Source organism: Scylla paramamosain, chromosome 1, assembly GCF_035594125.1.
Source record: "Scylla paramamosain isolate STU-SP2022 chromosome 1, ASM3559412v1, whole genome shotgun sequence".
Lineage (NCBI taxonomy): Eukaryota > Metazoa > Arthropoda > Malacostraca > Decapoda > Portunidae > Scylla > Scylla paramamosain.
Window position 1 is genome coordinate 42,075,193 of NC_087151.1, and position 21,944 is coordinate 42,097,136.

General features: G+C 39.8%; 1 protein-coding gene and 2 long non-coding RNA genes across 4 annotated transcripts in view; 1 reads left to right on the plus strand and 2 right to left on the minus strand.

The window, feature by feature from the left end:
- Positions 1-7,304, minus strand: part of LOC135105871 (uncharacterized) — a 7,927-nt gene extending 623 nt beyond the window's left edge. The window contains exons 1-4 of one of the 2 annotated variants that reach the window (XR_010271033.1): positions 6,828-7,304; positions 4,926-5,107; positions 504-668; positions 1-123 (exon numbers count right to left, since the gene is read on the minus strand). The exon at positions 1-123 is cut by the window's left edge and continues 37 nt beyond it. This is a non-coding gene — a long non-coding RNA (uncharacterized LOC135105871). The remainder of the gene's footprint in view (positions 124-503; positions 669-4,925; positions 5,108-6,827) is intronic. The other variant, XR_010271032.1, reaches the window with a different exon arrangement.
- LOC135105864 (serine/threonine-protein kinase NLK-like) overlaps positions 1-14,417 on the plus strand; it is a 54,282-nt gene extending 39,865 nt beyond the window's left edge. Inside the window, exons 6-9 of the mRNA XM_064014497.1 lie at positions 2,031-2,219; positions 4,944-5,120; positions 7,300-7,418; positions 10,087-14,417. Of these exons, the coding sequence (XP_063870567.1) occupies positions 2,031-2,219; positions 4,944-5,120; positions 7,300-7,418; positions 10,087-10,141 (540 nt within the window). The 3' untranslated portion in view covers positions 10,142-14,417. The remainder of the gene's footprint in view (positions 1-2,030; positions 2,220-4,943; positions 5,121-7,299; positions 7,419-10,086) is intronic.
- On the minus strand, positions 10,286-21,346 carry LOC135105879 (uncharacterized). The gene is made up of 2 exons (XR_010271035.1): positions 21,150-21,346; positions 10,286-11,043 (listed from the first exon to the last, which is right to left on the minus strand). It is a non-coding gene; the product is annotated as an uncharacterized LOC135105879 (long non-coding RNA).
- Between the last annotated feature and the right edge of the window lie 598 nt (positions 21,347-21,944).

Genomic DNA, 21,944 nt, shown 5'->3' on the forward strand with positions numbered 1-21,944 from the left:
GTTGATATCAAGTGCCAATTCAGGTGCAGCTGCCACATCAGCCAGCTGTGTGGAGGGACACTTGTGGTCCTGCACTGGCTTGTGTGGGTGGGAGTGTTCCTCTAGTCTGGTTTTATAAGCTTCCTGATGAATATGTATGAAAATTTACTTGAATGAGCTAAGTCATGAAAATTCGGTTATGAATATGCTGTACATGAATACCGTATTGTATTTACATACTGTAATCACTTAGTTTTATGAATCCTTTGAGTAAAAAGAATCAATACTTCACTTTGCAGAGCGACATTAGGGACATGAAAATGCTTAAAGTATATTTCCATAAGAAATGCCTATATATAAATTTTATATTATTTTATTTATTTATTTTTTTTTTTTATGTAGGGGAACCTGGCAAAGCAATAAAAAATACCACTATGATATACTCCAGAAAAAGTGAATAAGTAAACATGTTTCTATCAGCTTGGTATATTTATTCCTGTAGATGTGTTCATATTTAAACTTACTTGTATTACATCACATTAACATTCATCAGTAACATTCCCTGGCTGGACAACTCTTACAGCACAGTTTAAGGTTGCTGCTAGTGGTGGTGGTGTTGGTGGTGGTGGTGGTGGTGCTACCGGTGCTGCTGCTGCTGCTGCTGCTGCTGCTGCTGCTGCTGCTGCTTACTGTAACATATTTCAGGCCACCTCTGTATTCCTTCACATTGCTCAGACTGGCTGTAATAGTTGGCTGTCATTTATCAAGCTCTAGGTCTGAATAGTGTAGCTTGTGAGTAACTGATGTTTTCATTCAGGTTGTGGCTGAGAGATCACAAGGTATGACAAAGCCCTCCCAGTGTGTGTGTGTGTGTGTGTGTGTGTGTGTGTGTGTGTGTGTGTGTGTGTGTGTGTGTGTGTGCACTATATTTACATACAGGTGGTGACTGTCTTTCAGATGCCAATGTCCTCATGTCCTCTGTAGCTCTGCCCTCCCTGCTGCTAAAGTACAATGGGGAAGATCTTTTTGTCCCTCCCTCCCTTTTTATAACTCTGATGCACAAGTTTACTGCTGTGTTGCAAGGTGTTTATTCATTCTTGCAAGTAACACACTGAAGGTCTCACTCCTCAGGAAAGGATGCCATACCATCATCACAGTATTATCATCACTACCTCTACTGCTACTATTACCACCATAGCCATCAACTCACTTTACCATCACTACAGTATCTTCGTCACTACTAAGACCATCACCACCAAAGCTATCAGTCTCATTATCACTTTGCTTCTCACTACCATCACCACAATATTATCTTTACTACTACTACCATCACCACCTTAACCATCACTATGATTAACACCATAGCTACCATCACCACCACTATCAACATTACCACATGATTCTACTTCCACAATTTATTTTTCCAACACCTGGAAGTGATTTCTGAATGCATGTTGAATACTCGTATGGTCGGTTGCAGCAATGGTTTCTGGATTTATAATGTTCAATCATTTTAAATTATCATTAATATTGCTATAGTAGCAGTTTTATCCTTGGTTTATGAAACCTCAGCAGATATTCTGAATTCTTATGGTCTCTGGAATATTAGAATTCATGTGTCTGGATTTTCTACTTAGAAGAGAACAGAAGGGAATAAAGTGAATTTCAATTAGCAACAGGCCTCTAGAACCTAGTCAGGCTGTGATGTATCCATACTACTCCAGCAACAGTATTGAAAAAAAATATCCTATATTATAAAGAAAGAAGACTTACTTCATCATGATTACTGTAAGTCCATCTCACCTATCATTCTTACATTACTGGACTGACTTTGCTTATGAGGATTATTAGTATAGGTGTATCTCATTTATCATTCTTGCATCTCTGGAATAACTTTACTCGCCATAATTGCTAGTCTAAGTGTATTTCATCTATCATTCTTGTGTCACTGAACTAACTTCACTCATCAGGATTACTTCTCATAGTTTAATCATAGCCCACCTATCATTTTTACATTACTGGACCAACTTTGGTTTTCCTCCTCCCCACAGCTGGAGAGAATAACAGACCTACTGGGGACCCCAAACCTGGAGGACATGAAGTATGCCTGCGAGGGAGCTGTGACCCACATGCTGCGCCGCCCCTCCAAGCCCCCCGCCTTGCCTGCCCTCTACACCCTCTCCAACCACGCCACCCACGAGGCCGTCCACTTACTCACTCAGATGCTCGCCTTTGACCCTGTGAGTGGGAAGGGGATACTGCTCTGCTCTGGCTAACTTAACTCACTGCAAGCATGTCATGATCAGAACACTTGTATCTGTATATTGTGACAGCTAGTTTTACTTGTTGATTTGTTGATTTATTTCCTTTCATTGTCTGTTCTCTGGCTTTCATGGCTTGGCCTTGATTATTTGTTTGACTCATTGTAGCTATGGCCCATATTCACTTGACAGTCCTTATATATTTGAAGGGCAGGAGTGTTTGATCTCCTTTTTTCCATAGGACTCCCTACTTGTACACACACACACACACACACTGGAAGATAGAATTGCTAACCTTGCACTCATGCAGTTACAAGATTACAACTCTTCAGCTTACATATTCTCTGTTAAATGAACAGAAGATACAGCACAAAAGAAGATAAACCTTAATTGTCTTTGCTTTGCTGGGGACTCAAACTCCATCATCTCAGCTGTAAACTAATGATGCTGATATTAATGAGTATTAATGATAATAAAGAGAAGTTGTAAAGGCAATTGCAAGCCAAAAGTAAGTTAATTAAAAAAGGATTCTATAGACCAGGATGATGTTCTTCATAAAGAAGGCCAGCCAAAACAAGGCATCTTCATCATACATTATTAACGTGCAGTCTCACATCATAACCTCCAGGCCTGTAGGGGAGGGAGGCCATGTTCCCACTGACCACACCACCTGGGATTCAGTTGTGCTGCATAGTAATTGATTCTGCAGATCTTAATTGAATATGAATCAAGTCCTTCATATAGTGTATAAGGCTGAAAGGCATGAGTTTGAAATATTTTGGCTTGATCTTTTGCTGCTATGTATAAGAATATAGAGGGGAGAGAGTGCCGGAAGGCTAGTTAACCTCACATTCAGATCTATTTCTCAATATTTCCATGATTTAAACAAAATGGCATAACACTGCTGCACTGCATCATTCAGAGTATGGGCTTTGCTTCTTTTTTAGAATTGCCTTGAAAGTATTTATACTCACATGCTGCTGCAAAATGAATGCATATGAGCAGCTGAAATGTATGATAACACTGTAAAGCAGGAACTTGGTGTAACAGTTCCCTTAGTCACTGCAGCATGATCAGTATAATACATCAGGAAGTCAGGTGATGATAATTGATGAGGGAATTGTTATCTTTGGAGAGGATCTGAAGGATGTCAGAGAGAAGGAATGTTGTGTGTCTGTTAGCACTGTGAAGCACTACTCTCTCCTCTCTGTGCCTCATCCAAATGAAGCAGGGATTAGAACCACAACACACAACTTTTTTAGTAATCATATTGGAAAAAAAATTCAGTTGATTATTTGCTTAAAAACTCTTTCTATTGTAGTTGCAAAATCATTCAAATTTTAGGGGTCTTTGTAACCCCTGGGACACTATTGCAAAGTGACTCCAAAAAACAGTTCAAGCAGGATAGAATAAGAGAAAAGGAAACAGTATACTACCTTATGTATGTGCAATATTCTCAATTCTCAGTGTGTGTCCCTTTTTAGTTACATTTTACATTACAAGAAGTATGGGAAATTAAGTACCCGGTGTTTCAGGGACAAAGACAGCTGATAAGACTGTAATAAATGAAGGGCTGTGTATGTTATCACAGTCAAATGACCTTGGACTCTGACAGCAAATACTGATAATGTAATGTGCATGTTAGCTGTGGGAGTGATCATTGCATTATCATCTCAGAGTGTATCTTATGAAGGTTTAGAGAGACATAAATCAAGGTTCATGGCCATGAGGGGAATGACTGATAGTGTGGAGCCAGGAGAAGGAACAGATGAAAATTACCTGTTTACAGACACAGTATAGCAAATCACATACTGAAAGAAATGTGTATCAAGTTGTTTCTTTTGTAGAATGGAGTATATCATTAATCACCTAATAGTAACACTATGATACAGAGTCACAGATGTCTTACATATCTCATGTTTAACATCTTTTTGCAATTTACTCTTGTAGGAAACTACAAATAATGCTTTTCTTGTGTACTGCATATATTTTGTCATTGACTTTATTTCACTTTCTGGGAATGGTCATATTTGTGTTATGTTCATTGCATATAAAATTTCTTATTTAAAGTATAAGCTGAGTTTTCAGAATTTTGTGCAGTTCGCATGCACATAAAAGCAGTAATGAAGATGAATCATAGATTTTATTGTGCCAGAAAACCTCACTGCTAAATTACAGATTGCACAGCTGTTATAGCACTTCACTGATAAATCAAGTATAAGCTGAGTTTTCAGAATTTTGTGCAGTTCGCATGCACATAAAAGCAGTAATGAAGATGAATCATAGATTTTATTGTGCCAGAAAACCTCACTACTAAATTACAGATTGCACAGCTGTTATAGCACTTCACTGATAAATCACTGATTGCAGTTATTGTACTTTACTTAAAATTCTCATTTTTTGGTCATTGTTTAGATATTAGTTAAGATAATTAAATTTTTTGTCTGCTAAATTGCTGACTGCATATTACCTACTTATAGCCCTTCACTCATAAAATGTTAATTATAATTGTAGCATGTACCTGAAAATTGACAATGTATGGCTATTGCATTATTTACATTGATAAGGTAATAATAAAAAATTCTCTATGTAGGTGTATGAAGGCTGATAATTATGACAAATTTAGAGTAATGTCTTCATAATTGCATGAGTAACAATAATACCATGCTGTCAAGCACTACTAACCAGCCGACTGTTGTGCAGGACAAGCGGTTGACGGTGACGGAGGCGTTGGCTCACCCTTACCTGGATGAAGGCCGTCTCAGGTACCACTCCTGCATGTGCAACTGCTGCGCCTCCACCTCCTGTGGCAGCCGCCAGTACACCCTGGACTTTGAGCCCACTGCGCCGCACGCCTTTGATGACACCTGGGAGAATGAGGTGGGGCATTGTTCACTGGTCTGACTCTTGAACCTTACTGTGCATGTCTTGTATAGTCAGTCAGAAGTTGAGTAAGATAATCTATTGACTTACATTGTGTTTAGTGTTTTCCTTCAATCTTATGTGTGATCTGCTGACAGTCTCTTCACAAAATTTGGCAACTGATAGACTGTTAACACTTGCAAAAACGTGTGATTGAGGGAAAATGCTACACACAGTGGAAGCAAGTTTGTCTGGTTATTTGACTTCAGACCAAGACTGTGCATCAAGTATATAGGTGTTATCATCATGTCATGTATAAAAGTAGTTGGGTGGTCCATGAGATTATCCCCTTTCCACTAGGGACTAATGGTACTAAGAGTATGAATGATGTGTGTACGAGTGTGAGGTGCTTTGTTTGAGCCACAGTGTGTGGGACTGCCAGGCTAGATAGATAGGTAAAAGCATAAGTGTGTTATTGGAATATTTCACAAAAGACAACTTATTTCAAGCCAAAAAGGAGGAAGAGGTAAAGATATTTTTTTCATAGTCTATAAATAATGAAGACTACAAAATAAATGTGGGATACAAAGTATAAGAGAAGAGTGAATGAAGTGTGGTGAAGAGAAGAAATAGTTGAAACACCAAGTACAATCTTTAACACAGTTCCTTATAAAACTTAAGGAGGAGAGGGAGTGATTAGTGAGACAGCAGCAAAAGGAGGCAAATTAGATGGTCAGTGGGTAAGAAGATGAAAGAGGTGTGACCATGAATCCAGAAAGAGAATTAAGAACAGTTTGCACTGTCCATTCTGCCAGAGGCCCCTGAATTGGGTGTGTCTGGAATGAAGCACAACAAAGGAACATTCCCCAGCTGATGTGAACCACCTGAGAAGTGCAAGATGTAATATGACAGGATTCAGTGGGAAAATATTAATTGAAGATGGTATATATATATATATATATATATTGAAAAAAAAGAGTGATTTGTGATGTGATATTGTGTGAAGTGATTGAGTCATTTAAAAGGAAATGGATATAGAGTTAGTGAAAAAGAGTCTGGTATAGTAAGTTAATGAGATCAGCTCTTAACAACAAAGTTAATGTTATTGAATGTGTGAAAGGCATATGGAGGATGAATGAGAAAGGTTTAACTGTAAATTCTATGATTACAAAACTAAAATTATGTTGGGAAATACAGTCAGTGCATATACATATTGAAAGTATATTAAATTGTTATGCTTTTATTTAGATATTACGATGTATTTGAGAATATTACTCCATTGCTAGAATGATAAATGATTTTACTTTGCAGTGGAACCTTGGCCACCGAATGTCTCCCTTTTTGAACAAATACGTTTTTGAACAAAATTTTGAACTCATTATTGTTTCTGTTGCCGAACTATAATTCAGTTCTCAAACAAAGTTAGTTGATTTCAAATACTAAAAACAAACCAAAAGCTGTCATTTATTACTAATTTATAGTTTCTATGAATATTTCCTTCATTTTTATGTATTTGAAAGGGAGGTGGTGGATTAGACAGCAATTCAATCTTTGAAATAAGTAAAATGTGATCCTGATGAAGAGCCTTGATGTAAACAAGCAGTTTTCACCATGTGTGGCTCACTCAATGACCCACAATGCCATCACTAATGCACAACTGCATTTTCCCTTATTAAGTGTAGTGTAGCTTTTCTCAGCAGCAAGATGTCTAAGTGTTATGATCACCTTTATTTTGGCAGTAAGTGGATTACTCCTCTGTGTCACTCTGTAAGGCCTCCCTCATTAGATCGGTGATAAAGAGAATCCTGCAAAGTCTAAAAAGTATCTTCTGATGAATTCTGTGTCACTAAGTTCATTCAGTACATCCTTTCTGGATAAATAATTTCTGAGCTGGAAATGTTTTTGGAGCAGCCATCATGGCAGTGGGAGTGTCTGTCTTAAGCCACTAAGACAGGATGGTTGGTTGTCTAGGAATGCATTAATCTATTTTACATTGATTCCTTTAAGCAAAATAGTTTTGGTTTCCGAACATTTCAGATTTCAAACGGTATTCAGGAACGAATTAAGTTCAAGAACCAAGGTTCCACTGTATATGCTGTTTTATGCAGAATAAACCAAGGATACTTAGCAGTGGAATGAACAGACCACAGAACATTGTCTTAGTGCATGCTGGTAATTGGTTTTGTTTCTGTTTCAGCTTCGGTCCATGTCCCAGGTGAAGGACCGCCTGCACAGGTTCATCATGAGCCACCTGGCGCGGGACCGGGTTCCTCTCTGCATCAATCCAATGTCTGCTGCGTACAAGAGCTTTGCTAGGTCAGCCTGAGCTTGTGGTTCACAGTGAGGCAGGAGAGCTGGCACCCTGTAGCCTGTAGTTGCCTGACCCAGCTCTTGATAGATTGATCTGTAGACTTATATGTAGTCTTTTTCCAGCCCAACACTGTGCCATGATAGACTGGTCTCTTGTAGACAGTCACCAGTCTTTCATTGGCACTACTTGTCCCTTATTAACAGTCACTGGTTTCTTCCTGACAATCACATGTCCAAATATGACAGATTTCACAGACAAGATATTTTAATAGACACTGACATCATGTTGGCCAATATTATACAGTTTTTCAGTTGTTACTAATGTTTAGTTGACAGTCTTGAAACTCTTAGTGACAGTCACTGATTACAACCTGAGTTACTTGTCTCCAGCCAATCCCTGACCCCTGCTCACCTCTCACATGGTTTTGTGGTGCAGTCACTTGCCTCTGGCTCTGGACTATCACTTAGTTCTAATGAAGACTCTCCCGATAATGATCCCTGTGATAGATAGATAGTCATCAGAATTTGATCTTGTCTTTTTATTTTATTTAATCTTGTTTTATTTTATTTATTTTGCTTTAACTGACCCCATCAACTGGTGTTGGACAAAATTTGTTGGATTTACAACTGACAGAGTTGCTTCAATTGACAGTCAGTAGAGTAGTGAAGTCTTTAGCACAGCTGTTAACTACTATCTAACTCACTCACTGACTTTCAACTAACATTACATTATTTTATTTCCTGTATGACATTCATTGTTTCTTAGAGGACAGTCTGTAGTTGACAGCCTGAGCCGTAGTGCACTCACTCCTGCTTCCTGTCAGGGTCTCCTCCACACCTTATGTCTTGGGTCTGGTCTTGGTCATTGAGCAGCACTGTCTTATTTCATTAGATATGTTTAGTTTTATTTTCTCTTGATTGTAAGGTATTCTGAAATTTCTCCTTTTTTTCTGAGGCATGTTTACTTTATCCTTTATTTACTTCACTTCCAACTGTTTTTTTATTCATATTATATATATATATATATATATATATATATATATATATATATAGACACACACACACACACACACACACACACACACACACACACACACACACACACACACACACACACACACACACACATGCATACACAAACACTTTCTGGCATTATATTTTGCCTGCCTGTGCTGGAAACCGTTTCTGTGACCCATGTGGAAAAGATTGTCTAGTACTTATATTCTGTTTGTGTAACATTGTGGTCTTTATGTGTTTCTTAAGGCCAATGACCTTCATGGCAAAAGAAAAGTATAAAATTGTGTTAGTCTTTATAGGCAAGTGGACCAAATGATACCCTCTCTGTATGCCACAGTAAGACAGAAAAAATATGAAATACAAAAGGGAGACTCATATTTTTATAGCAACATTCAGTATTTTTACAATTAACCCAACAGCCAAATGTGGGAATGAAGTGGGTGGGGATTACAGTTAAGCAGCAGCTCCCAGCCCCATGCCAGCCCCTTCCTTCTCTCCCTCCCATCACTGCCAGTTCTCGCCCATCACCACCACTACTAGTACCACCACCAACCCATTCCCATCACTGCCACATCATTCCCTTCCTGCCCAGTGTGTTATGTAGTACTCTTCTCCTGCATTTCCAAGTCCCTCAGACACACTAGGAAGATACTAGATGTACATTGAGTGGTTTTTAACATTGTGGTAATTAATGGATAGTGTAAAAGATAAAACTGTTGGTGTTTTCTTTTTTTCCTTCATTCATTCAGTTTTGCACTTATCATGCTTTGATACACCCCCTATATTCTCTCTCTCTCTCTCTCTCTCTCTCTCTCTCTCTCTCTCTCTCTCTCTCTCTCTCTCTCTCTCTCTCTCTCTCTCTCTCTCTCTCTCTCTCTCTCTCTCTCTCTCTCTCTTTCAGTAAAACTGCCCTCTCAGGCATGTTATGCTTTTTTTGAAGGTGGACAAAGATCTTTCCTTTTTGAATTGTAACAAACCTCTGCATGTGGCTGCTATTTTTTACAGCAACACACTGTTTGTAGAAAATGCATGTGTCCTCAGCTGATGCTAATATAGTGCTGATGAGGGCTAATTACCATACCTTTTCAAGTGTATTTTTTATTAATGCTTTTTAACCTGCTTCCTCTGCAGTGTGCAAACCTCCTGGCTGATTGTTGGGTCTGAAGGGGTGTGGGGGATCTGAACAGTAGTATAAGCCTTTCCTAGTGGTATTTTTAAATGCTGAAGGGATAGGAAAGGTAGCAGTCAGTCAGCAGCAACTGTGGAGGAATTGAATTATGTTTATTGTACAGAAAGTCATGTTGACCCATTCCCCTTGGAATATTTTTAATAAGTGTTAGTACAGGCATAATATTTTGTGTTCAAGAAAAATTGATTACATACATTCCTTTTTATCAACCCTGATGTAGCCTCATAGGAAGGCAAAAAAAAAAAAAAAAAATCTATTACCCTCAAAATGCATAGTAACAAATTTAAAATTTTATTTTGAATTATTGTCCCTAAAAGTGCTGAATTTTGTATTTTAATGTCTCTTTCTCTGTTAATAAAGTAATGGAATTATTTTAGTGTTTAATTCTTCCACTGAGCAAACAGCATTAATACTTGTAAGTCCCTCCCAACCTTTGTCTGCTTCTTCATGATAGTTTTCTGTCCACAGCTCCACGGTGGCCCACCCTTCGGAACTTCCGCCGTCCCCACACCAGTGGGATTGACAGGACGCCAAGCACTAGGCTTCAAGGACTTGATGAGTACAGTGTACAGGAAGGCACCTGGTGGAAGCTAACAAGAAGCAAGAATGTGAATGTGAGTGGATAGAGACAATGACTTGCTACTATAATGATATTGTAGAGAGAGAGAGAGAGAGAGAGAGAGAGAGAGAGAGAGAGAGAGAGAGAGAGAGAGAGAGAGAGAGAGAGAGAGAGAGAGAGAGAGAGAGAGATCCCATGTGAGTGACTAACTTAAGATAACAGTCATTTGTAGTGTTGTAAACTTTATCTTTGGCATGCAGCTTGGCTGTTGGTGAGGTGAGTGATACTTTTATTCAGCTGAATCATTCAGAACTCTTGCATTTTCCATGCCTTGGAATATGCTACAAGAGAACTTTGTAAGTCAGCATGAACTCAGAAGTGATTAAGAGTAGATATGAATCTTGAAGGCTTTCACTGGGGAGGCCAAACATGTGCATGGACAGCAGCTGGAGGATGTGATGAATAGCGAGGCTCCTGTGCCAGTTCCTTAGTCAAGAAAAAAATCACTGCCAAGTACACTGAGGATGAAATGGCCAATCCTAATGGAGGTTGTGTCAGTTTCGATCCTCTAAATCATGTTTTCAGGTATAAGGATCAAAGGTTTGTCTTCTGATAACAACAGGAGATAACTGAGGCTTGCAAGGTGAGGATGGGGAACTCCATCCTTGCATCAGCCTTGTTAGATGAGGCTGGGGAGCTCCACCCTCTTGACAACCTTGCTCAACCAATAATGATCTCCAGCCCAGCATCTCACTGCAAGGCCAACGACACTACAAGGTTGCTCAAGCCAGCATCATGAGCACTGCCACTCCTCCTGCCAGTCCACTGCCTCCTCTCACAGCCTCTGTTGTCTCTCAGGAAGATTTCTGCAGTTGAAGGAAAACATTATTGATAAGAAGTGTGACTAACTTTTGCTTAGAAGACAACATTAGGTTTGTGATGATGGTGGTGGTGGTAATGGTGGTAACAACTGGTGGCAGTGTGTTTCAGATCTTAACTCACACCAGACTCTCCACCAGTGGAAGAGAAGGAAGAGAGATAAGAAGAGAGTCCTTTGGCAGTCTTTAGTTGCCCAGAACATTTTTAGTTACATTAATCTACCTTCAAGAGATTTACATTTCCAAGTAATGCTTGTTTGTCCCACAAAGTGATACTTGATGCTGTCTGCAGCAATATAATGTGATATGTTTCCTCTTTCATCGTCATATCTCATTTCACACCATAACAAGTGATCAGTACTTCAGAAGTCACATTTAAACTTTCAGCCCAAAAAACTCAGGAATGGCAACATGCACAAGTGCTTTTGTTTCCTTTTGCCAGGATCACATGCCTGTGGCTGTGGTCCCTTAGGGCTGTCTCTCTATATATCGCAAGTCCACTTTCTTCCTACTATGAATGGATGTCATTAAAGACAGTTGTATTAATTTCAATTCAAACATAGCAGGAATTTAAGCCTGAATTTTTGTTCTTTCGTTTCTTTTTTTTTTATGCATATAGGTTCAAGAGATCATTTTGTGTGTGCAATGAGGTGTCAGTTTGCAATAATCTTAAAATGCCATTTGATTTTAATTTAAAGTTATGTTGTAGCTCAGTGAATGAGCTTTGATGGCAGCCACAACCAGGAACTTGTGAGTCTGTGATAATTCTCCCCACCTGAGAGGAGTGTGTTCCCCTAATGCAGTGCTCAGCCCGTGTTCAGGAGCCCTCATTGAGAGGCTTAGGCAGGATAATTAGGTTGAAAGGTGCTTTCTATTTCAGAAGTGGTCTCAGAAAGTTATGGAAATCTTACCTCATGACACTTTTCTTATTTAAGAGTATGATTTAAAGAAATTGGGTATGAATTTTGGCATGAAAACCAAAAATTGTGGTAATTACTTATGTTTTGATGATGCAGATGTGTAGACACCTGATGGAATGTTCAGGTGTGGTGTGGGGTGAGCAGCAATAGGCTTTTAATCATAATCATTTTTATTATTAAGGATGATGGCCTCAGTGCAGTGTAGAGAGGACCAACAGAGATCAGAACCTCAAGCAGAAACGTGATTTATCCCGAGCAGCATTTACTGCCCTGGCAAGAATTGTTTGTCGTAGTTCCTCATTTTGATATGGAAGCTGTTACGTACAGTGGCTGTACTTCCTTTTATTTGTTTGTCAACTCCTAGTAGTTATTTTGAAATTTTGTTTTGATGATTTTCAGGCTGATTCTGATGATAGGTTTGCCCACAGTATACACAGACTACCTCAGATGATTTTCATAGTCTCCACTAGTACTATTGTCTACCATGTTTGTTTTGTGTTGTAAGTGTTGAGCCCTCACATGGAAGGAGCACAAGAGTGTTGATGTCTTGTCACAGCCACAGCAGAGCAGTGTGTCTTGTTGTGGCTGCTAGGACACAGCCCTGCTGGCTGCTGTGGGACATGAACTGCATCCTGTTGTAGGATGCTCATTGTCTTGCCATCAGTGTTGCAGGACATTTACAGCATTCTGCTGTGGCTGTTGCAGGATAGATAAACACACACACACACACACACACACACACACACACACACACACACACACACACACACACACACACACACACACACACACACACACACAGCCTTCTACAGGACACACACACACTCAATGAAACCTTCAGGACGGTGCTCAGCTCAGGGCTGACAGAGGAGGAAGAGAAGGAGCCAAGTATCTGCTCAAAGACCTTTAAAGAAACTCGCAGTGGTTTCCAGCAACATGAGAAAAGGCTTTTATTTGTATGCTTCTCTTTATTGTATGCAAATGTAGAAAGACAGTCAGGATGACTACAGTCTGTTGCTATGAATTTTCTCATCACTTAATAGCTAATTTGACTGATATTTTTTTCTGTTGTAGCTGCATTTATCCTGAGATCAACTCTTGTATATGATGACAATGTGTGACAATATTCGCATGAAGGGTGTGTGTTTGTGAGTGTGCATGTGTGCATGTGTCCCTGCAGACCCTGACTGAGGTGTTCCTGCTGGAGGCTCAGGGCTGTGGCCCTGTGTATCCTTGAGGGAGGGGCAGCCTGAGTCTTGAGTTTATGATGTACCTTTGTCTGTATTAACCAAGAAATAGCCTTCCTGGTTACAAAGGAAGAGGGATTATCCTCTGTGAGGTTACTTCCTAAGAACAGACCTGTTGGTGTTATGTTGGGTCTGAAGTAAAGGATCTCCATTACAACTCCCGGCCAGGATGGTCCTGAGCGGCACCGTGCTGGCCGGGGCTGACTGATTACTGTAGATATTATCTGTAGTAGTGCTGCTCATCATGCTGTGAGGATGCTGGTCACTGGGTGCAATTGAAAATAAGATTTTGGAAATTTGCATGGGGATAAATTTTTAAAAAATGTGCCTACAATTTGTCCTTGATATAACTCAAGGTTGTTTTATAATCCGGTATTGAGACCAGAACACAGAATTTCAAAAAAATTACAAAGCATTTTAATTTTATGGGCTACTTTTATATCATATGAAAGTAATTTAAAATATTAACATAACTACTGAAGTTCTGCAAAATTCTTTGGAGGGGTTGCATCCTGGGCCTGGCTTGCGTGAGCTGAAGTGTGTATAAAGGCAAGTTTTGTACGTTTTTACCAAATGTAGTGAAGTGTTTTGGTGTGTCCACCTGCTGTGTTGCTCGGGGTTAACTGTGCTGGGTCACCAACTTGTAGAGGACTAATACTCCAAGTCATGAGCTACAGCATGTCATTGAGTATCTCTAGACCTTTGTCTTATCATTGGTCCTGCAGTGAATCAGAAGAGCTGCTCGACATAATGTTGCAGTTTTTGCTGCTGATAGTTAGTGCAGTGGCCCTCACCTGCCTCATCTGTTGACTGTAAGACTGTTGCCATCATTTGATGAGGTGCAGATGTCAGCTTAACAGGAAGCACATCTTGTTAAGGCTGAGAGCAACTGTAAGAAAATCAGCAAGAAGAATGCCCTTGGCTGCACATTGTGTGTGTGGGGTGAGGGTGTTGGCTTCCTTGGCGACATGAGGTGTGATGGTGGTAGCTGTTAAGGCAGTTGTCCAGCACCTAGAATGGCGCTCAGTGGTGTCATGTTGCAATATTACTGGAAGGCAAGAATGTTCATTGCCTTATAACAATGTCTCGCCGAGCATTTGTCAACTGAACATTGTCATAACTGCCTACATTTTGGTGTATTCTTTTAAGCATTATGCCCATCTTGGTCATACGTGATAATAAAATAATTTTTATACATCTTGTATTTTTTTCCTGCTAACTAATTCCAATAGCATGTATTGTTTGTGAAGTATAGAACTGTGTGTATAAAAGTAAGTTCCATGAGCTCCCACACAATGCATTTCATTGAATAAGAGGCCACACATAAGCTTGATGTGGTATGTAGTATTAGTGTGGCAGCCAGTTAAGACAGCCAGGCACTTGATCATATTTCATCTATTCTCAAGTAAAGAAGAATTAGCTATCATAAATAACAAAATAACACAGTTAAGTACATTTTTCTAAGCTGTGCCACAATTTGCAGGTCTCTTGGTATTTTGATTTCTTCACAGGAGGAAATATATGTGTAAGAAGTGTGAAGGGCTGAAGGGAGGCACATAAATGCAGCATGGACTTTAATGGTTTCAGAACAACATGATTCATTGATGTTATTTGTTATAAGTAGTGCTCTTGGATGTTGTTGGGTTGTATATGTATAACCAAGAATGTTCACCAACTGTCAAAATTCTTCAGTGGCTGAAGAATGCTTTATTCATAGGAGTACTGGTACATGGGTATGGTGGATAGTTGAACCTTTCACCTATTTTTTTTCTTTTCTTTCTTTCTTTTTTTTAATCAAAGTAATTTTCTTCAAGATTTCTTTTCCTCTTTTTTATACGCTTGTCTTCATGAGTTGATATTGCTCCTAATGCTAATGTCATCTCATCGTACAACTTGCTTAATTTCTCTTAAAACCTTGAGACTGTCTGTTTTCTCCAGCATATTTCTTCTTTCTTTATACAATTGTCTTCAAGGGTTGGCATTATTCATGAAATCAATGCCAGTGTCATCGGTGCTTTCCCTTGAAGACTTAGGACTGTCATCAATGTGAAGATATTCTTTGGTGCAGTCACTGGAATATGAAGCTGCCCAAGGACACCATCCTTTACATTCACTCTTCAGTTAATAAGGAAAGATGTCTGTGTAAACAAATGAGGTGGAAAGATTGTCAGTGACTGAGAGAAGAATAAGATGAATGAAGGAAGGCAGTCAAAAAGACTTCATTGTTAAATAAAAGGAGATTGACAGATTTTTAATGAATGAGAGAAGGATGGGAAAAATGAGTGAATGAATGAAGGAAGGAAGGAAATAATGAAATCAAGGCATGTATCTCTCAGAAGCTGCCATTATTCTTGAATCCATACCCTACTTTTGAACCTTCCATGCTCAGTCTGTTGCTTAATCTCCATTTCAGAAAAGGTGGCACTCTCCATTAGTGTAGAAATAGTTTGAAGATAATCACTTGGCATGATCCATTGGCGTATGGATCCAGTTAGGATGCGGAACACTCCATAGGAAGTACCTTGCACCCGCTGTGGTTTGAGGATTGGAGTAAGCGGAGTAGGGAACAGTCTAATTGTGAAGGAAGGTAAATCAGTGTATGGTGTGAGGACTTGCTATGGATGCATGTGGCCAGCTGCAGTATACCTAAGCTACTGTGGGGTACGGTGGTCCATGAGACTATCTCTTTCCACAGGGGTTTGATGCGGTTAATTGTGTGTGTTTGTGGCACTTGTCTGGGCTGCCCTGTGAAGGATTGCCAGGTTCTGTGGACAGATTCTTATTCGTGTTCTTATTCTTATCCTTATTATTATGTTATAATGCAGTATCACAGTCTCTAGACAGTCTAGATGTTGCTCTTCAGACTGGTTAAGAACCCTGGGGAAAAAGAAAAAAAAAAAAAAGGACCGAGAGCGATTTTTTTTTTCAATTTCAGGTTTTTAGTCGAACGCCCACTGCTCACGCTTTCGCATGTTATTACACAGACAGGAATAATTGTGCTTAACAAACACAGGTATTAGTCATGTTTTGCACCATTATACGTCAGAGAGAGAGAGAGAGAGAGAGAGAGAGAGAGAGAGAGAGAGAGAGAGAGAGAGAGAGAGAGAGAGAGAGAGAGAGAGAGAGAGAGAGAGAGAGAGAGAGAGAGAGAGATTAAGCAGACTGCAACCACAGTGCTGACAAAGGTTAAACATTAAACAACAAAGAGATTACGTGGCCCACCTCTAAAGACAAATATGAAAAAAAAAGTAAAGATAAAAGCACTCATCTTCATTCCCTTACCATAGTAAAATATAAATAAACATATATAAAAAGAATAAATACTTGAAAAAATAATATAGATAGATAAATGAAAATAAGAAAAGATAATACACAAGGAACAGGAATACAGGTAAAGCACTCGTACTTACTACCGTAGAGTAAAATAAGTGAATAACCAAATAAAAGAAAAATAAGAAAAGATAAAACATGAGAATCAAGAACACACGCAAAGCACTCGTCCCCCTCCCCTTCCTACAGTACTTCACCATTATCCTACACCGCTGTTATTCTGTTGATTTTGAATTTGAAATTGAGCGTTGTTGCTGAGGTCTAGTCTCCTGTTGATGCTTTCCGCGGCTGATGTCCTTCGGTGCTGGCGTGTCACCATGCAACACGTTAATATTTGCTATTATGCGACACATTAAGAGATGTTGCAAGGAACCGGATAATACAGAAATAAGAAAGTAGGATATAACAAAAATCTACACTAAATCATGTATCATACAGTTAGTGAATAAATCAAAGAAAAACTCCAAACTAAATAATTGCACGTTACTTAATTGTGGTAAAAATTGAGTCCAACCTCGTGCACTGTTAATTCTTACATAGCACGTTCTCAGTTCGCCATCTTTGTCGGCATTTTAACCACTTCTGGCTCACTATAGTCATTAATGTAACGAATGTGATTAGAGTGTGTATGTATGTGCGTGTATGAGCGCGTCTGCGGAGTGAGATGAATGGAGGGGAGGTGGTGGTGCCTGTCCATGCTGAGTCTAGCCTTTCACTTCCCGCTGCTGAAAGACACTTCCCCGCTATTTCAAATATACTCCAGGTGCAGGACAAGTGAAGTGTGAATAAAGGATGGTGTACCTGAATGATTGATCTAAGATATGCAACCATTTGTAGTATGAGAGGGTGTGTGTAAGCTGAGCATTTGATGAGTGAAGGAGTGTGACTGTGCGTGAGTGTTAGGGGAGCAGTGTCACTTGAAGGGTGTGCACAAGGCAATGCAGGCAGGTTGGCTTAGCAACCACGGAGCTCACGGCGTGTATTCTGCCTCGTTACAAGTAAAGGCAAGCAAGTGACTCCAGCCTTTACCTGCCCTTGAAATAGTTCTTAAGTGCAGCAGTAAGTAACATAACACTCGTGGATATTCTGGTAGCGGCTCGCGTGTCTTGGGAAAGTGGTAAACGCTAGAAGGTTACCATCTGCCGCCCCAGGTAGGTGGTGTGGCCCTGCTGAGGACTAGCCAGGAACTCGCGGTCTTGCTCAAGGGATGGCAACCTAACATTAATAACAGAGAGAGAGAGAGAGAGAGAGAGAGAGAGAGAGAGAGAGAGAGAGAGAGAGAGAGAGAGAGAGAGAGAGAGAGAGAGAGAGAGAGAGAGAGAGAGAGAGAGAGAGAGAGAGAGAGAGAGAGAGAGAGAGAGAGAGAGAGAGAGAGAGAGAGAGAGAGAATAACAAAATAACACTATCAGACTTAACTAGAGTAAAAAAAAAAAAAACATTATATCTATTTGAGGTACAATAAGAATATTATGAAGCATCTTTAACAACGTTTTGCCGTATATTTTTAAATTGACGCTAACGGTGTTGTGGCACGGTGTTACTTATTTATTTATTTATTTATTTATTTCTAGCATGGTTTTAACAAGGTTTCGTGCTTCGTGCTGCTTGCTTTTGTTCGTTAAGATGATAATTACAGTTTTCATGGCAAGTAGGTGATGAAAAGACAACAGTATACAGTAAAAGGTGATAAGAGGCAGTGAAAAAAGGGCGAATGACGGTAAGTACAAATGATATTAATAGAAGCAACAAGTACAATAGTAGCAAAAACACAAGAACCAGGAGAACCTTGAGGTAGCAAGGCAGATTTGGATAAGATGAACGAATTGGACAGAAAGATGGCAAATACAATGTAGTGTTATGAAATGTAAAGTATTTGGCGTAGGTAAATGAAACCCACACAATATGTACGCAGTAAAGAATGGAACTTGTAAATTAAGAGGAGGATCAAGATTTTAGTTATAGTTAGCTATGATCTAAGAAAACGATGCATAGAAACTTTAAATAAGGCAAAATAGTTATTACAATTAATCTGTTTAAAGGTATATACAACAATTTCAACTTTATTTTATCATTTTGCATATTTAAAGACACCAGACTAATTACGTATTTGCTTCGTGTCTGTGTGTACATGAATGTATGTGTGTGTATGTGTGTGTGTATGTACCTATACGTAAAATGCATGCCCGCAAAGCCTCCCATACACACACGTACACACACGCACACAGACATGTGCACACAACCACGTACACACGCTTAATGTTCGTGTGTGTGTGTGTGTGTGTGTGTGTGTGTGTGTGTGTGTGTGTGTGTGTGTGTGTGTGTGTGTGTGTGTACATTTCAGGACTGCTGCTGTGTGAAGGCTGGCTGGCGACCGGGCTTTGGGGAAGAGGAAGAGGACAAGGAGGAGGAGGAGGAGGAGGAGGAGGAGGAGGAGGAGGAGGAGGAGGAGGAGGAGGAGGAGGAGGAGAAGGAGAAGGAGAAGGAGAAGGAGAAGGAGAAGAAGGAGGAGGAGGAGGAGGAGGAGGGGGAGGAGGAGGAGGACGGGAGAGTGATGGAGGAGGAGGAGGAGGAGGGGGTGGAGGGGGAGGGGGAGGAGGCCCTACCCACTCGTGTCCCAAGTGTGGGCGCTCCTACACACTTTGATCAAATTTATCAAGACACATGAGGCGTGGAGAGAAGATACAGGTAAGGGCACACCTAGGCCTAATTAGAGGACACATAGACCTAATTAGTATAGACATACCTAGTAAGGACACACCTAGGCTCAATTAGTAAGGGCACACCTAGGCCTAATTACTAAGTATACACCTAGCCCTAATTAGTATGGACACACTTAGGCTTATTTAGTAAGGACACACCTAGGCCTAATTAAGACAGGAAGTGAAATTAATGAAGACAGGCCTAATTAGCACAGGAAGTGAAATTAATGAGGACAGCTAGGCCTAATTAAGACAAAATGGAGTTAATGAACACACCTAGGCCTATTAAAAGACAGGAATTGGAATTAATGAACACAAGTAGGCCTAATTAAGATAGGAATTGGAATTAAGGAACACCTAGGCCTAATTAAGACAGGAATTGGAATTAATGAACACACCTAGGCCTAATTAAGACAGAAATTGGAATTAATGAAGATAGCTAGGCCTAATTAAAACAGGAAGTGGAATTAATGAACACAGCTAGGCCTGATTAGCACAGGAAGTAAGAGTAATGAACATAGGCCTAATTAAGACAGGGAGTGCAAATAATGAACATACATAGGCCTAATTAAGACAGAAAGTAGGGATAATGCATGCAGGTAGGCCTAATTAAGACAGGTAGGCCTAACTGGTACAGGAAGTGCAAGTAATGAACACAGGTAGGCCTAATTAGCACAGGGAGTAGCAGTAATGAACACAGGCCTAATTAACAAAAGGAGTGGGAGTAATAGGCACAGGTAGGCCTAATTAGCACAGGAAGTAGCAGTAATGAACACAGGCCTGATTAACAAAAGGACTGGGAGTAATGAACACAGGTAGGCCTAATTAGCACAGAGAATGGGAATAATGAAGGCAGGTAGGCCTATTGAACACAGGGCAAGCCTATTTCAGCATTCTCCAGCAAGACACAAGATTGGTGAATTATTTACAATGGAGGTGGAGGGTGGCTTGCAGGGGCGTTACAGGTAATATTATGACAGGTAGGCCTAATTAAAATAAGCTACAGGTACGCAGGCCTAATTAACTCTTCTGGGCACAGGTAGGCCAAGAGTAGATCTGTTTTCTTCACTAACAGGTACACAGTAGGTCTAATTGACTTTTTCTAGCATGATATAGGCCTACTTAACATGTTATTTAGCTGTTTCATAAGCATAGGTAAGCCTAAATTAACATGGGACTGCCATTTCAGTGGGTATTCTTTTTATTAGATTTTTGTTGCCCTTGGCCAGTGTCCTTCATACATAAAAAAAAAAAAAAATGATTTAACAATGACCTAACCTGACCTGACCTGAGTTGGTGTATTACAAGTGCCCGTTCTGCCACAAGCGGTTTAGCCACGCCCATCATCTGCGCTCCCACGAACGCTCCATTCACGCCCACCCTTCCCCCGTCCCCTCTGCACCGCCCACGCCCCCCACCCCCACCCAGACCTCGTGACCTGATTCCCCCACTTCTGATGGCGTCACCCACAACCACAACCACCACCACCACCACCACAACCACAACCATCATAATCACGAGATGTTGCAGTCATCTAGAAAAGTAAGTTTTTTTCTCTCTCTCTCTCTCTCTCTCTCTCTCTCTCTCTCTCTCTCTCTCTCTCTCTCTCTCTCTCTCTCTCTCTCTGTGTGCATGTAATCCTAATATCAAGATAACCAAAAAAGATACACAGATGGAGATAAGAACAGAAATAATGCATAATAAGCCTAAGAATAAGTCATCAGTTTTTTTTTTTTTTTTTCAGCTATTCAAATACGGCAAAACCGCCACCACCACCAGCAGCTCTCCTCACATAACTCGATATTTACGCTTTCACACATCAACACCTACATACATAAGAACACATATACTTAGTGATACATAAATACCAAATATGAATATGTATAATTATTGCTTACTGTCTATTCCAGCGTCACCGCCACCACTAGCACCGCCGACGCCACCATCCCCACTACGCCGTTCTGAAAACTGTAAACAAACTCTAGGCCCTAAAACACTTAAGGACTACGAGTGTAAATAATGATTATGATTATATTTCTCATAGCAAATTTTATATATTTTTTTTCTTTCTAAACGTGGTGAACATTTTTTATAAACTCTCAGGCTCATTCCCCGAAAGTTTTCACCCCTTCTCTCCCAAAATGAAATGTTTTTGAGAGGTTTTGCACTTTTAAAAATTTCTGCGCACGAAGATTTATAAATTAAGTAGATTTTAGATATAAATTTTACTACGAATCACGGCCTTTGGTGAACACACTGGCATTGCTAATAAGATAGGAAGCTGCCACGCGTGATTTGGGAAATAGAATGTGATGTGATGTATTCGATATTAGCTACTGTTTTTGTTTTGTAATGCAGTTTAGTACAGAGCAGAAATTCGTGTTACCAAATGGTCCAGCGTCTTATTTTAACTTTTATAAATTTCTAGAGATCTATTTAGGTTTTCAGAGGTATTTTCGTGACTCTAGGAAAAAAAGAATCCAGCTCTACGTGTTTCTTATGTAATTCAACTTATTACACAATAGGAATCCGTGTTATCATATCTTCCCGCGTCTTATCTGAACTTTTATCATGTTCTGGTCTGTTATTTAGGTTTTCAAAGGCATTTTCATGACTAGCACAAAAATCCATCTATTCTTGTTTGTTCTGTATTTTTTATATAACAGAAGAGAAACTCGTATCCTCAAACGATC